The following is a 15,439-nucleotide window of genomic DNA, read 5'->3' as shown; positions in this document are numbered from 1 at the left end:
ACATCTTTACTCATCCCTTGCCATATAAAACGATCTTTGACTAACGACAAAGTTCTGTCTCTGCCTTGATGTCCCATATCGTTGTGTAATTGGGTAAGTACGGTTTCGACACAGGATTTAGGTAGTACAAGTTGTGTCAACGGTTTACCATCGCTAATTATCTCTCTGTATAAAATTCCTTGTATGAATTTTAGTTTGTCGAAATTGTTGAAGATGAAGAGATGTTGAGGTGATTTTACTACTTCGGCTCTTCTTGGACGTCGTCTTTGTTGAATGCTGGTAAACCAAGATTTCAATACTGGGTCGCTGCGTTGTTCTTTTCGTATGTCAATATTACAGTAAGAGTTCAGTTCTGTGGCTTCTGGTTCTTTCTCAGGTGTTCCAGATAAGCAGTTGATGTATGGTACAGGTTGAATAGCATCGCAAATGGCTTTAATTGATTCGCTTTTTATTGACATTTTTTGTTGTGTTGATTCTGGTAGTCGTGAAAGTGCATCTGCATCAGTGTTTTGTTTACCACTTCTGTAAATTATGTCGAAATCAAATGTAGCTATAGCTGCAACCCATCTATGCCCTGTAGCGTCTAGTTTTGCTGTTGATAGTACATAAGTTAGTGGGTTATTATCGGTGACGACTGTAAAACGGCTTCCATACAAGTAATCCTTAAACTTTTCAGTAACTGCCCATTTGAGTGCCAAAAATTCAAGTTTGTGTGCTGGATAATTTCGTTCAGATTTTGATAGTCCTCTGCTGGCATATGATATAACGTGTTTCTTTCCATTCTGTTCTTGGTAAAGTATGGCTCCTAGTCCTGTGCCACACGCGTCGGTATGTATTTCAAACGGTTTTGAATAATCAGGATATCCTAGAACTGGTGGTGTAGATAGTCGTTGTTTCAATTCTTGGAAAGCATGTTCCTCTTTGTCACCCCAGTGCCATGATGATGGTGCTCCTTGACGCTTAGTTTTCCTTTTTGACATTTGTGGTGCTGGCATAATGTCCGTTAACGGTCTTGCAATCTTGGAAAAATCATGTATGAATTTGCGATAGTACCCGGCAAAACCAAGGAATTTGCGAACGTCTTCCGGTGTTGTGGGGCGTGGCCAATTTTCTATCTTTTCAATCTTGTCAGGATCGGGTTCTATACCGTCTTCAGAAATAATGTGTCCGACGTATTTGACTCTGGTTCGGAAAAGTTGACATTTCTTCGGAGACAATTTCAATCCTGATTCCCGTAGTCTTTGAAAAATAAGTTCTAATCTTTCTAAATGTTCCTCATACGACTTTGCAAAGATAATAAGATCATCCAGATATATGAAACATATTTTCAGATGCAAATCTCCTAGTATTTCTTCCATTAAGCGCTGGTATGTTGCAGGACTATTAGCTAGTCCAAAAGGCATTCTGATGTATTCATAAAACCCCAATGGGCCAACGGTAAATGCAGTCCTCTCTTTGTGTGATTCCTCAATCTCGATTTGGTGATACCCTGATTTCATATCTAAACATGTATAATACTTATTTCCGCCCAGTGCGTCTAAGATTTCCTCTATTCTCGGAAGTGCGTATGCGTCTTTAATTGTCTTTTCATTTAAAGTACGATAGTCCACGCACATGCGCAGTGAGCCTTCTTTCTTCCGGACTAGAACAACGTTTGATGAAAATGGAGAGTGGGACTTTCGAATAACTCCAGCTGCAAGTAACTGTTGTAGATGGTCTTTCACTTCATCGAACATAGATGGCGGTATGCGGCGGTGACGCTGTTTAAAAGATGTATCGTCGACTAAATCAATGCGATGTCGTACTATCGATGTGTAGCCTATATCGGTATCGCCCTTTGAAAAAATATCTTCGTATGCAGTAATAAGTTGTTTGACTTTATTCAGTTCAACTTCTGATAACTCAGTTGGCATTTCTAATTTGTCATAAAGGTCTGCACTGCTATCAGTTACATCCACTTCCGGTTTAACGTCAGCTATGGTTACTGGTTGCAGTTCGCATACGATTGCCCTGGGTTGTATATTAACAGTTCTGGTCGTAACATTAGTTATGTGTACTGGTATGGTATCTCTGTATTCATGTCTGTAATTGACTAAGCCTGGTGTGATATCTAAATCTGCAGGTAAATCAGACCCCTTCGTGTGTTGCAATAGAGCACAAGTCGGTTTGTACGGTATCTGCTTGTCCATGTACCCCTGTAATACGACTGATCCGTTAGGTTGTATCATAACAGTTGTATGCTCTGCTGATTTAACGATGCATAAACGATTGCCATTCTTCTGAAGTTCTCTCTCTCGAAGTGTCATTGTCCTAAATGTCATATACCATTCAGTATGAAGATTAGCTGTCTGCAGAAATCTATCTCCGTGAGTATGACGGATATCCTCTAATACAATTGACAAAACGTTGGTTCCAATTAAAACGGGTACTTTATAGTTGTATGTACTATCAGGAACGACAAGAAATAGTCCTTGATATTGGTTTCCGTTGACATCTTTAATTTTAATGGTTGCTTCAATAAATCCTAAGTACGGAAGTGATTGTCCATCGGCGCACTCTATATGTAGAAAGCTTGTCAATGGTTCCAGTGGAACTGACTGTAGATTTAAACGGTAAAATGATTCAGAGATCGTCGAGACTGTTGAACCGGTATCCAAAAGTGTTTGTGATTCAATGCCGTTAATAAAAATTGTTGTTTCGTTTGAGGATCCTACCAATTCAATATTCTGTTGCCTTTTGGGACATTGTTGTTCCGAGCCTAATGTCCGTCCCTTGACATAGACCTGTTGTCGTTTAAAGAACGTAAATGATCGGTCCTAACTGCGCATCCATACGCAAAGTGTCCTTCTTGTCCACATTTATAGCAAATAATGGGGTCGGTGTTTCTACGTCGTGTTTGTTGTTGGGTTTCTGCCGCTTGTAATGGTGTGTTTTGTGTATTGTCCCAGTACGGTCTGTAGTTTCTATTTCCTTGTCCACGTCCACGGTGTCCCCGACCTCGGTACTGTGTATTCCAGTTGTTATGTGTACTTTGCTGATATTGGCCTTCGGTACGAGTTTCATCTTGTCGTTGTGATTGTTCTTGGGTGTGTCTCTTCAACTCACCAATATCTTTATTCATTTGTTGCATCATAGACTTTAGCTCTGTATATTCGCCTTCAGATTGTGCCATCTTAATGTGTGCGGTCTTTTTATTGTTCGGTAGCTGGTCTTGCTCTATTTCCCTCATCACTACTCTAAGCTGATCAAAATCGGTTATATTATCAAACTTATATCCACTTATGTCTTTAAGTTCCTTGCGAAGCCCGTACCAGAAACGGGTGCGAAGTTTTTCTTCTGATTCTTGCGGTGTTATTCCTTTCTTATGTACTACCTTACTCAACATATCTTCGAGTCTACATCCCCAAGCGGAAACATCTTCGCCCTCCTCTTGACGTGCACTGTGAAATTTAGCCAAAAGTTGTTCTCCGTGATCTACTGTGCCAAATATACTTTCCATCTTTTCCATGATATCTTTTACAGATGCTTTGGATCCTAGGCGCATCGCAACTTTTCCTGCCTCGCCTTTAAACGATCTTCGCATGCTTTGTAGTATAACATCTTCGTCGTATTTTTCCTGTTGCAAACATTCTATTTCATACTTCCATAGGTCGTAAGATTCATCTTTGTCACTGCCTGAGAACGGAACTATTCGTGGAATGTATCGGCTCTGGTACCCTTTTGATTGGGTTTCAATTGATGCTGCTGCTTTAGGTGGGAATGGTTCGGTCTTAATTGGTTGTTTGAGAGTTCCTTGGAACCAATGCTTGAAATCGGAAGCGCTGTCCGCTTTTGGTTTGACTCCCATCTCCTTAAAAGCTGCAGCGATGTGTTCTAGTTCTTCGACGGATAATTCTATATCAGATTCCTTGCCTTCCGTGGCCATGATACAAATAAGCTGGAAAAAAAACTAACTAGGCCAAATAATTGGCTAATATACTATATACTAATCAGCGATTAGTTAATCAAATAAAGATTAATCGATAATTAAAATCGATAGAACTCTATATGCAGTCCGTTAATTCATTGCAAGTTGCAAGCGCATCTTTGCATAAAAAAAAACGGTCCGCTGTATAAAATTCGAATCGCAAAAATCGGCAAAATCTCGATGTACGGTTCACGGATATAAAGTCAAATCTATATAGTACAAATATAAACTACATGTAAATAAATCTTTTACCTGATATATCAATAGTATAGCTATCTACTATCTATATAAAGGAGCAATATGTATCTAATATAATGTATGCACCTGCTATATAAAGCTCACTCTGTATAGTTTTTAGTATCTGTATACTCTTTCCGGGCACCTTTTATGTATAAACGAACGAGTACTAGGTGTAGTTACTCTACGTCTATGATCTATAATATGCTATCCTACCCTATAATGTATATGTGAATCAAATAACGAGATCCTATATGCACTATGAACTATCCGTCAAGTCAAACGCACCTGAACTAGCAATACGTAATACTCCAAACTAGATACCTTGAAATCAACACCTGATCAAAGATAAATCAATAAACCAATACACTACGCCTACGCACTGACCTATATAACGACAATACCTATAGCTAGTCAACCGTAAACGATATGGTCTAAAAAAATCAAATCAGGTCGATGAAATGCTCTGAACAAATGTGAAAAAAATAATTATATACAATGTCTTATATATGTACAACTATTACGCTTCGTAAATCATGCGTAATTATTTCCAAATATTCAAGTAAAAAAATATTTTCTTTATACACCGCTATTCCCTGTGACAGTTCTCAAGTATCAATATAATCAATGTAATTAATGTCTATATATAACCTTAGGTTTCATAAAATTGTATATATCTGTTTCTATACACAAATTCTACCTTAAATGTATACGTAAGTATATCAAAATAGGGGAAAAAATCCCTATACTATTACTATCAACTGTAGATAACAGCAAGAAAACTTTGACTTTTTGACGAACTTACTATGTATTGGATACTAAATTACTCCATAATATAGGGTACCGGAAGATGAAGAACAGCTCAGCTGTATGACGCTCAGAAAGTGTATGTAACTACATGAATTGAAATGCAAAGATTTTGGTTAGCGTCTCAAAAGCAAACAGTTGTTTTTTCTAAATATGTTAAAGACATCGATACCCCTTGATGTAGTAAGCCAAAGCTGGGTCAGTTTTCATTGTGTATAAACAGGTAAGCTAATTAAATACAGTTGATAATAAAGAAATGGCCTACCTTAAATCTTCGTGTACTGCACATTTTCCAGAGAATTATTTCACACACATTAAATAAATTCACACAAAAGTTCATTCAATACAATTATAATAAGATTCACTGCATAAAGTTTGTTCTTCATCTGTACGAGATCCAACGGATAAACGATATAATTGAGTGCACTCGGTTACGGAAAGTGTAGATGAATGGTTTCCGGAATCTTCCAATTCACTATGGTAAGTGTTAGATGGATCGATCTGCCATTTGCTGAATTCGTAAGTTGTCGCTTCTGTCGCCAAGCCTGGTCCCTACGTGGGCGCCATTTGTGATAGGGTCTTATAAGGGCTTTTAATTATAGACTCCAACTGGTTCAGATACTTTATTATATACCAGGAAAATGTAACTCTGCAAAATAATAGCAAATATCATAAGCAATTTTACAAATGTTACATAGCATTATTAAACACAAGCAATATTAAACACTAGTATGATTAAACACAATCATGATTAACTTGTGTCACAATTACAAATAGCTAATTTAAAAGTACATATCAAAGTTTCGGATTGCATTGCAATCTACACAACCGTGCTTCATTTTAGAAAGCGCCAATACGCTTTACAGTTTCAATGTAGAATTATTAAAATGTGCCGAAAGAGAAATAGAATAAAATACAATTTCGTTGCCAATTTGGCTGTGAAAGCAACTATTACAAAATGAACAATCTATAAAGAATAAGGAATTAATCCTTACCAATATGTGGGATTGAGTTATCAAAATCCACTGCCATAAACACTAATACAATTATTCCAGGACACTATATGGTATGTTCTGAAAATAATATACGATTATAAATACCCATGTTCAAAATGAACATTCAAAATACTGTGACAAAGTCTATTCAATTTCAGGCCAATTAAAAATATATAAATTAAGTGTTATGTCATCTTGACAAGACAATAAATTAAATTCAACGATTTCAAAAGATACAATAGAATAGCTATATTTACAATAGATGAAATCGTAATAATTCTAAGCTTGTAAATTATGAGATGTACTCTTAAACACTTAGTTACAAAAATGTGAGAATTATTCTAACCAAAATATAGTTCAAAATATATGATCGGAAAGAGCACTACTTTACAAAATGTATAAAACTTACTGTCAAAAATGTCCAAAAAGGTCCAGAATAATAGTCAGGTACAAATAACATCTAACTTCAAAGAAAGTTCCAAATAATATAAACCTCACAATGAAAACCGTGAGTGAAATAGCAAGACAGAGCCAATAGAAAATAATGTACAAATTACCCAATGAATACCATCGAAAAGTCCAATGCGGCAGAACTTAAATGTACTCACTGTACTAACCAATAGTACATGAAAACGTCATACCTGCACTGCAGTACTAACTGTATGGGGTTCAATACAGGATAATCATATGCTTCAATGGTCAATTATTCATTACACCATAGCAGGGACTAAATTTGGAAAACGGAAAGCTATAGCGTAATGAGTTCAGAAAATGTCTTCAAAATATTTTAACAACTTTAGATCAAATTAAATATTTTTATAGTTTATTGAAATAATTCGCTGAAATGGAAAATTGGTTAAGTTATAAAAATACAAAGTAAAATATAAAAAGAATACTATAAATCGCTGCCACAAAGACAATTGTGAAGGTAAGAATCACGTGAACATACGTACGTCTAAAGTGAACACAGCAAATTATAGAAAGTATTTTATATTAAATAAGCTCAACTGAATCGTTTATCAAACATATTTTGGAATTAAGCTATGTAACTGTTGAAATAGCAATGCAAAAAATATTTAAAATTTTGTTTTGCGTTTTCCACAAAATGCTGTTAATTTTACAAACAAAAAGTGGGATATTTTTATGTAGTACCTTTAAGGGGTTATTCAAGAGAATATGGGTTGATGAACTACGTGGTGTTCGTCGAGGCGCCCTATGATGCCTAACCAATCTAATTTGTTTTCATTGACCCAAAGTATTACGCTCAACTCGCTGGAAGTTAATGACTTCATTTCCGGAATATCTGAGGTTTTTTTTTATGGAATTGTTTATGTCTGTCTTTTGTTTCTGTGTAGAGGTTAGACATGAAATTATCTTTCGTCGCTTTTTTTAATTGGTCCTTGACATCTTTTCCTTTTAGTAAATAGTATATTGCGTATTCATATCGTAAAGAAACGTAATTTCATGATTCGACGTAAATACGACCATAAGCCAACAACAAACAACCGTTTTATTTTTGCTGAGTAGCTAACAATAATAATCTGAAAAATCAAGAACTGAAGACTTCACAGCAATATTCAATATTCAGTACATTTGGCAATGGTTTTTAGAGCATGAAATCAGTAAACTTGGAGTTTATTACTGGTTTATTTGCTTTAGATTATGAGTGCCCAACTGGTACCATTAAATGTGCCGACCATACCTGTACAAACGGAGCAGTATGTGATGGATGGGATGACTGTAAAGATAAATCAGACGAAAAAGACTGCATTGGTAAGAAATGGTTGTTATGACAAAATGAATACAGTATTTTAGTTATTAGATAAATGTGAACTGTTGATTTTGCATGGAAATTTGGTGTTCAATGAAATAATGATTAAGTTAATTAAAAAAACACCATGCATGGAGAAAACAATAAGACGAAAGGCAGTCTACAAACATTACACATACACTGGAGATTGACAAACATGAACCAAACCACATTCGGGATCGAACTCACTTATTATTGAAGAGGAAGCTTTTAAAAGACATTTTTGACCATTTATTCGCTACTTTTAATGTCTCGGGATAAGCGAGTCAGGGGTTGACATATTGAACAAACACTTGTCTACTGTAGAAAACTGTAAGTCGTCCTCTTAATGACATCTGAATGTGTTGCTTACTTTTGTCGTTGATCTGTTGTCTCACATCTCTTTTTTTTTTTTTTTTTGGAAAACGCAAATTATATCGTTTTTTTTTCTTTTTGTCGATTCTTGTAGTCACATTAAATTTTCTTAAATGTCTGCTTGCTTTTATTATTTTGCAGACTTTGAATGTGCAGAGGGTCAGATAACATGTGCAGATAGTCGCTGTGCCTGGGGTGATCGATGTGATGGCAATGAAAATTGCCGAGACAAATCAGACGAAGAAAACTGCAACGGTACATTTGAATAGCACGCTAAAATAACGCCATCTACAAAACCAAGGTCCCCTCAAAGAAAGCATTATTTTCTCAACGAATACTTTGCTTTGGCCTCATGTGCGGAACTATTTATTCGTTTTAGTAGAATAATAGCAAAAAGTGGCATTTAAACTCTAGAAATTTAATGTCACCTGCTTACCATTCCAAGGCACATGGGGTCGCCCCTTATTTTCATGTTGCTCTTGATTTAGCTTTCAGTGTTGTACATTGTGGTTTTTAATTTTTTTTATGTTGGTTTGTTTCAATAACAATCTGGTAAATCCTTTGTCCTAAAAATATGTGTTTCAATATCAAAATTTTGAATTCGGTTAAGTCTTAGAATTACAAAATTCGTTTGCACCTGTCCTAAGTCAGGAACCTGATGTTCAGTGGTTGTCGTTTGTTGATGTGGTTCATAAGTATTTCTCGTTTCTCGTTTTTAATATAGATTAGACCGTTGGTTTTCCTGTTTGAATGGTTTTACACTAGTCATTTTTGGGGCCCTTTATAGCTTGCTATTCGGTGTGAGCCAAGGCTCCGTGTTGAAGGCCGTACTTTGACCTATAATGGTTTACTTTTACATATTGTGACTTGGATGGAGAGTTGTCTCATTGGCACTCATACCACATCTTCTTATATATAATGACAGATGGTTTACGAATTTGACAATGACTTGGGGTTAGATAAGAGCTACCAATCCGCTTTTGCGTGATGCCTAGCCTAACTTGTATGAATACTAATAATGCACTTAAAAAGCAAGTCTTGGCTTATATTAAAACGTTATCATTCATTTAATGATGATGACGATGACGATGACGACTCGACGATTGATTTTACTTAATGAACTGCAAAGTCCAAACTATTTGTATTTACACCAAGATGTCGTTAAATGAAATCGGATACCCTGTATTAATCATGCTTTTCTGTTGAACTAACTTTAAATCAAGCTAATACTAACAATGAACACTACCCTTACCTGGATCTTGATATCTATATCATTAACGGGAAGCTTAATACCAAAATTTATGATAAAAGAGATGATTTTTCATTTCCTATTGTTAATTATCCATTCCTTGTCACCATATTATGGTGTTTATATATCTCAACGTGTACGATTTGCTCGTGTATGTAACAACGTATTAGATTTTAGCGAAAGAAATCTATGTATTACTGAAAAATTATTACACCAGGGTTTTCGATATCACAAACTAGTCAAAACATTTACTAAATATTATCATCGGTACAAGGACATCATTCGTAAATATAAATCAACATGCAGACATCTTATACGTTCAGGTATTTCACATCCAATCTTTTATGGTAATATTCTTTACAAAGCACAAAAATGTCGGCACTCACCTCTAAAGCTAACAAAACCTTTAAACAGACTTATTAAGAAGGGATGTAGTTACGATACTGTTGTCAGGTCATTAAAGATGGCATATTTTGGCTTTAATATTGATTCACTTAAAGGGTCTTTGCATCGGAAATAAACACATTTATTCTAAAACCAGTTGTTGGCATGATACGGGTTATGTTCTTCTCATATATTTTATATATAATGGTATGATACTAAACCCCTAACGGGAGGGATTGTGTTTGATATTCATATGATGAAGACATAATCATTCAATCAGTTTAATTGAGGTTTGGAGCTGGCATGTCAGTAACTGCTAGTAGTCCTTTGTTAATTTATGTATCATTGTCATTTTGTTCAGTTTCTTTTGTTACGTTTCTGACATCGGACTCGGGCTTCTTTTAAACTGAGTTTTACTGTGCGTATTGCTGTGTGTTTGTTTTTTTTTTCTACATTTGCTAGAGGTATAGGGGGAGAGTTGAGATCTCAAAAAACATGTTTAACCACGCCGCATTTTGCGCCTGTTCCCAGTCAGGAGCCTCTGGCCTTTGTTAGTCTTGTATGATTTTTAATTTTAGTTTCTTTTATATATTTCGGAGTTTAGTATGACGTCCATTATTACTGAACTAGTACATATTTTTGTTTAGGGGGCAGCTAAAGCACGCCTCCGGGTGCGGGATTTTCTCGCTGTATTGAAGACACATGGAAGGCCTTCGGCTGTTTTCTGCTCTTTGATCGGGTTGTTGTCTCTTTGACACATTCCCCATTTCCATTCTCGATTTTATTTTCAATAATAAAATTATATGGTCAAATTGCTGAGGACCCCCTTTCTAAATTAATGAAAACTAACATTCTGCATTGACATCAATATCTTGGTGTAAATTAGATACATCCATTCGGGTTAAAACCAATAAACAATCAACTTTAATATCTTTGTAAACTTAAGGACACCAGAAAGTTGAATTAAAAGACAAATGGAGGCTACCTAGAAGAATATATATTTTCATTACAAGAGTAACGTATAGGCAGTTGGAAAGTAATGAAAAAAATAGCATCCTAAAATTAAGACGTCTAAAAGATAAATCTTTCTGTCTACCTGCTATGAAACAACATTCTATAATATTCAGCTGGAAGATCAATACTGCAAACATATGCTTTATCTTCCCTGCACCCAGGTAATGATCTTTGCCAGCGCCAAGATCGATCTCATAGCATTGCAAATCACCTCGATGATATGTTTTATGCTTTGAAATGTCCCTCGGTATAAGTTGCTGTTTGTAAATCCTATCGTAACTTATTAGGATTAAATCGTTCATTTCAATACTGACCTGTGATTGCTAAATGTTGGTTTATTTTCAGAATGTAAGAGTGGTTCTTTCCTATGTATAAAGGATGAGAAGTGCATTCCAGATTCCTATAAATGTGATTCTTGGCCGGATTGTAGTGATGCTTCCGATGACGTCGGCTGTGGTACGTAAGAAAAAACGTTTCATAATTGTTATCGATGTCTATAATATGAAGATTAATAGATATAAATAGATACCGATGACATTCTTTAAACAATATAGTTGTATAGTAGTTAACAACATTACTTCTACTGGTACATTTTCTTCGGATAAATGGATGACAAAATATTTCTTTCTGGCTTTTGGTTACATGTGTTTTAATTCGTAGAAATATGAATATGTAACGTTGTGATAAATAGAATTTTTATCAAATTCGAATAGAAGTGTGTCAGCATCTAATACTAGGGTTGTGGTTACATGCAAGTTTAAAAGGTAGGCAATATATATACAATATATCTGCCAACGAAATTGAATGATAGTTGATAGTATGAATATAAATAGAACAAATGTGAAACGTACCTGAATGCCATCCAAAAAAAGTGACTGGAAACCAGCAGTTGTACATTTACCCATCAGGGGATAATATCAAAACATATTATTTCAGTTTGCGTGCTTTTTGTGTACGTTCAAGACGAAAAGTTTTGAATATTTAATATAAAACAAGCAGCTTAATACATTCAACGGATCTTCTTAAAAACATTAAGAAAAGACATCAAAGGGTAATAAAAATCATCAGTCTAATAATAACAAACACCATCATAATAAAAGATAAACGACGAAAAGACAAACAACGATCACAATATATTACACAGGCAACCAAAGATTGAAGAACAAGAACTGAGGGAAATATCGCGTAATAATAATGATGATAATAGTAATAATAATATATTTATTCAAAGAGAGTAACTCATTTGGATTATTTCAATTAAAGGTATTCCGGAAGGGTTAGCAGTTCCTGCTCTACATCTGGCACCGTCGTATTGCTGGTGAAAGTAAAACATTTTTATGCCATGATAGTTTTTACACCAAATACATTTTGATACATAAAGAGGATAACAGGAATTACTACATGTATTTAACATTAAAACCAAACACCCGACTTCCCCAGATTTAAACATAGAAGAACGTAGATTTCTATACATGTCTTCTGTTGGTTTTGTTAGGTTAATTTAATTTGATACGAAAGAGAAATAAGCCTTTGTTATATGCAAATGTGAACTACGCGAAAAGAGTACATCGATAGCATACACAGATTTTAGCTCGGTTCTTTAGATAAACTACATAATATATTCAACGCAGTTCACTGTGATAATCCTTGTAGCACTATATTTAACTAGAAATAGTCAATGCCAAAAACAACCTAGTAGGAAACATGAAGTTTTAGTGTCTTTTTCTAGGCGGTTGTGACGATGATCGATTTAGATGTGGAAACTCACATTGTGTTGATGTTGATAAATTGTGTGATGGACAGGATGATTGCGGCGATTTGTCAGATGAGAGATGCAACGCTTCATCAGTTATACCTATACCTATAGATCTGCCAGGACTGCCAGATACAGGGCCACATGTGGGACCTCCTTTAATATTACCAACAGCACCATCTGAAGATCATATACAATTGCCTGGTATGCCATTGGAAGGTAAAAAAAGAACAATTCCTTTCTGTGAAAAAAAACGAACAGTTTTTCAAATATGATATTTTTTATTTTATAAAATACGCTTTTTAAAAAAATTAATAGTTATAGCCAAGTTGTTCATAATTTCTTAGTTGAAACACCCCATTATCTTTGCATTCTGTAGAATTTGTTCCATTTATAGATATCAGCAGATTACTATGTCTAAGAATCTTATTTTACAGATTGGTTAGGGCCTTCCATACCTTGGGAAATAAGCAGTAAAAGAGTGTCAAACATTGGATACAACAAACAGCTTATGAGACAACGGCTTTCTAGCAGTAACACACGACGACATGATTACAGACAGCTTGTGGGAGAACATGTTCATAGTCGAACAGGACATGATTACAGACAGCTTGTGGGAGAACCTGTTCATAGTAGAACAGGATATGATTACAGACAGAAATCATTATCTCTACATGAAGATCTTCGTCGAACAAAGGTCCACGATAATAGATTATCAAAGGGAACGGCAAGATTGAATGCTTATCGAAGACTTCAAATGGCAAAATCAAATGCTCGGTCTCTAGCTGTAAAAAGGAATAGATTTGCTGCACAGATGGAGAGGAAAGAATCAATTCGTCACTCATTAGCCGGACAAAAGATTAAGCACACTTTAGCCGGACACAAGATAAAACACACTGCACAGGTGGAAGAGGTTGTTCGTCAGCTAAAAGAACTGACAGCTTTAAAAGACAGTAATGAAAATGAAAAAGTCCAAGGCCGTGGCGAAATAAACTCAAATGATATCAGACGCCATATGTTAACTCATGGCCTGATCAAAGAACATTTTACTGCACGCCAATTGTATGATGCAATGAAGTACCTTAGACAGAACGAATAAGTCGAATATATTTAATTACATTACCAATACTCCTGCGAATCCAGTTTTATAGTATTTGTCATTAATTTACTGATTTGTATCTGAATAACTTTTTAGTCCATGAAAAGTTTTAGTGATTTATCTTTAAGAAAATTTTGTAAATATCTAAGATTTAGAATTAGAATTAGTCAAATTCATATTACTGTATTACTGAAGACAACGCTAATAAATTTAAATTTCACTTTTTTATTGTTACGCTTTCCTTTTTAAGTCAGTGAATGTCTTTAACGATATCTTAATGTTTATGGTTTTCAAATGAATTTGCTCTTTCTCTTTAAATTAATACACAACAGATACTTTTCTTTACTTAGAACTTGAAAATGAAAATAACACATTATATACGTATATACGTTTTCTGAATTAACCTTCATCAGGACTTCTCAAACTTTAACGCTTGAAATCAAAAGGTGTGTAAAATGTAGAAATGCTAGAAGCTATATAGTCAAAAGGGACATAATTTTTTATAGTTTGTTCTTATGTTGTACTGTTACACCACTGTCACGGGTTAGGGGAGGGTTGGCGCCTTCAAACTAGTTTAACCTCGCCTCATTATGTATGTGCCTGTCCAAAGTCAGGAGCCTGTAATTTAGTGGTTGTCGTTTGTTGCTGTATATCATATTTGTTTTTCGTTCATTATTTTGTACATAAATCAGGCCGTTAAATTTCCCGTTTGAATTGTTTAACATTTGTCATTTCGGGGCCTTTTATAGCTGACTATGCGGTATGGGTTTTGCTCATGGTTGAAGACCGTACGGTGACCTATAGTTGTTAACTTCTATGTCATTTGGTCTGGTGGAGAGATGTCTCATTGGCAATTATACCACATCTTATTATTTTTATAAAAGAAATTGCTAAATTTATCTAAGGTAATTTAAAACTTTGCCTGGGGGTTTGAACCATATTTTCCAAATAATTGTTATACTTATCAACGGTATATTTAAGAACAATGTGTTATAAAACATATTAGTTTAGAATGTCTGACCCCTGAGCTGAAGATCGAGGACTAACAGTCCACCAGCAGAGGTATCGATCCAGTGCTACGAAATGAAAAATAAAACTTTATAAATATCGTGTGTCCTTTTCTGGATTTACCTTCATCAGGAATGCTCGAACTTAAACATCTAAAATGTTCTATAAAATAATTTTAACCGGCACAAATTTGACTTCACATGATGCGCATTTTGACATGTTTTTTCGGTGAAGTACGAGGAAAAAAATATTTGTAAATCTAAAACAAAATATAAACACCGAAGAGCTGATAAAACCGAAACAGACCAACATTATAGCCAAACCCGGACCCAATCATGTAGGAGATACGGCAATTAGTTTCGAGTGATACTTTCTTATGTTTCAACCCTACAATTTCACAAAAAGAATCATACATTGTGTTGAATATTTGTTTTAGTTGTCCTTTTTGTCATCTGCAGCTGTTTACACCACATGTTCGCATTATCCTTTTACTTACAAAAAATGTATATTCACAAAATCAAATTCTTAACAAACGTACATTATTTTAAATTCTGAATCAATAAAATTGGAACTTATATAGAATGGAGATACATATCTCTCTCTCTCTCTCTCTCTCTCTCTCTCTCTCTCTCTCTCTCTCTCTCGTATATATGTAAACTCTCGTTTATATTCTCTATATATTCTCATATATATATAAACTCTCTCTCATATATATGTAAACTCTCGTTTATATTCTCTATATATTCTCATATATATATAATG

General features: G+C 34.9%; 1 protein-coding gene across 1 annotated transcript in view; it reads left to right on the top strand.

Moving 5' to 3' along the window:
• Positions 1 to 15,377, top strand: part of LOC127737368 (sortilin-related receptor-like) — a 32,846-nt gene extending 17,469 nt beyond the window's left edge. Inside the window, exons 7-11 of the mRNA XM_052247981.1 lie at positions 7,666 to 7,779; positions 8,312 to 8,425; positions 11,163 to 11,273; positions 12,547 to 12,789; positions 13,008 to 15,377. Coding sequence (XP_052103941.1) covers positions 7,666 to 7,779; positions 8,312 to 8,425; positions 11,163 to 11,273; positions 12,547 to 12,789; positions 13,008 to 13,669 — 1,244 coding nt within the window. The 3' untranslated portion in view covers positions 13,670 to 15,377. The remainder of the gene's footprint in view (positions 1 to 7,665; positions 7,780 to 8,311; positions 8,426 to 11,162; positions 11,274 to 12,546; positions 12,790 to 13,007) is intronic.
• The last annotated feature ends 62 nt before the right edge of the window (positions 15,378 to 15,439 follow it).

This window comes from Mytilus californianus, unplaced genomic scaffold (assembly GCF_021869535.1).
Source record: "Mytilus californianus isolate M0D057914Y unplaced genomic scaffold, xbMytCali1.0.p SCAF_4, whole genome shotgun sequence".
NCBI lineage: Eukaryota > Metazoa > Mollusca > Bivalvia > Mytilida > Mytilidae > Mytilus > Mytilus californianus.
The sequence above is the reverse complement of the archived record's forward strand: the minus strand, read 5'-3'. Positions and strand labels throughout refer to the sequence as shown.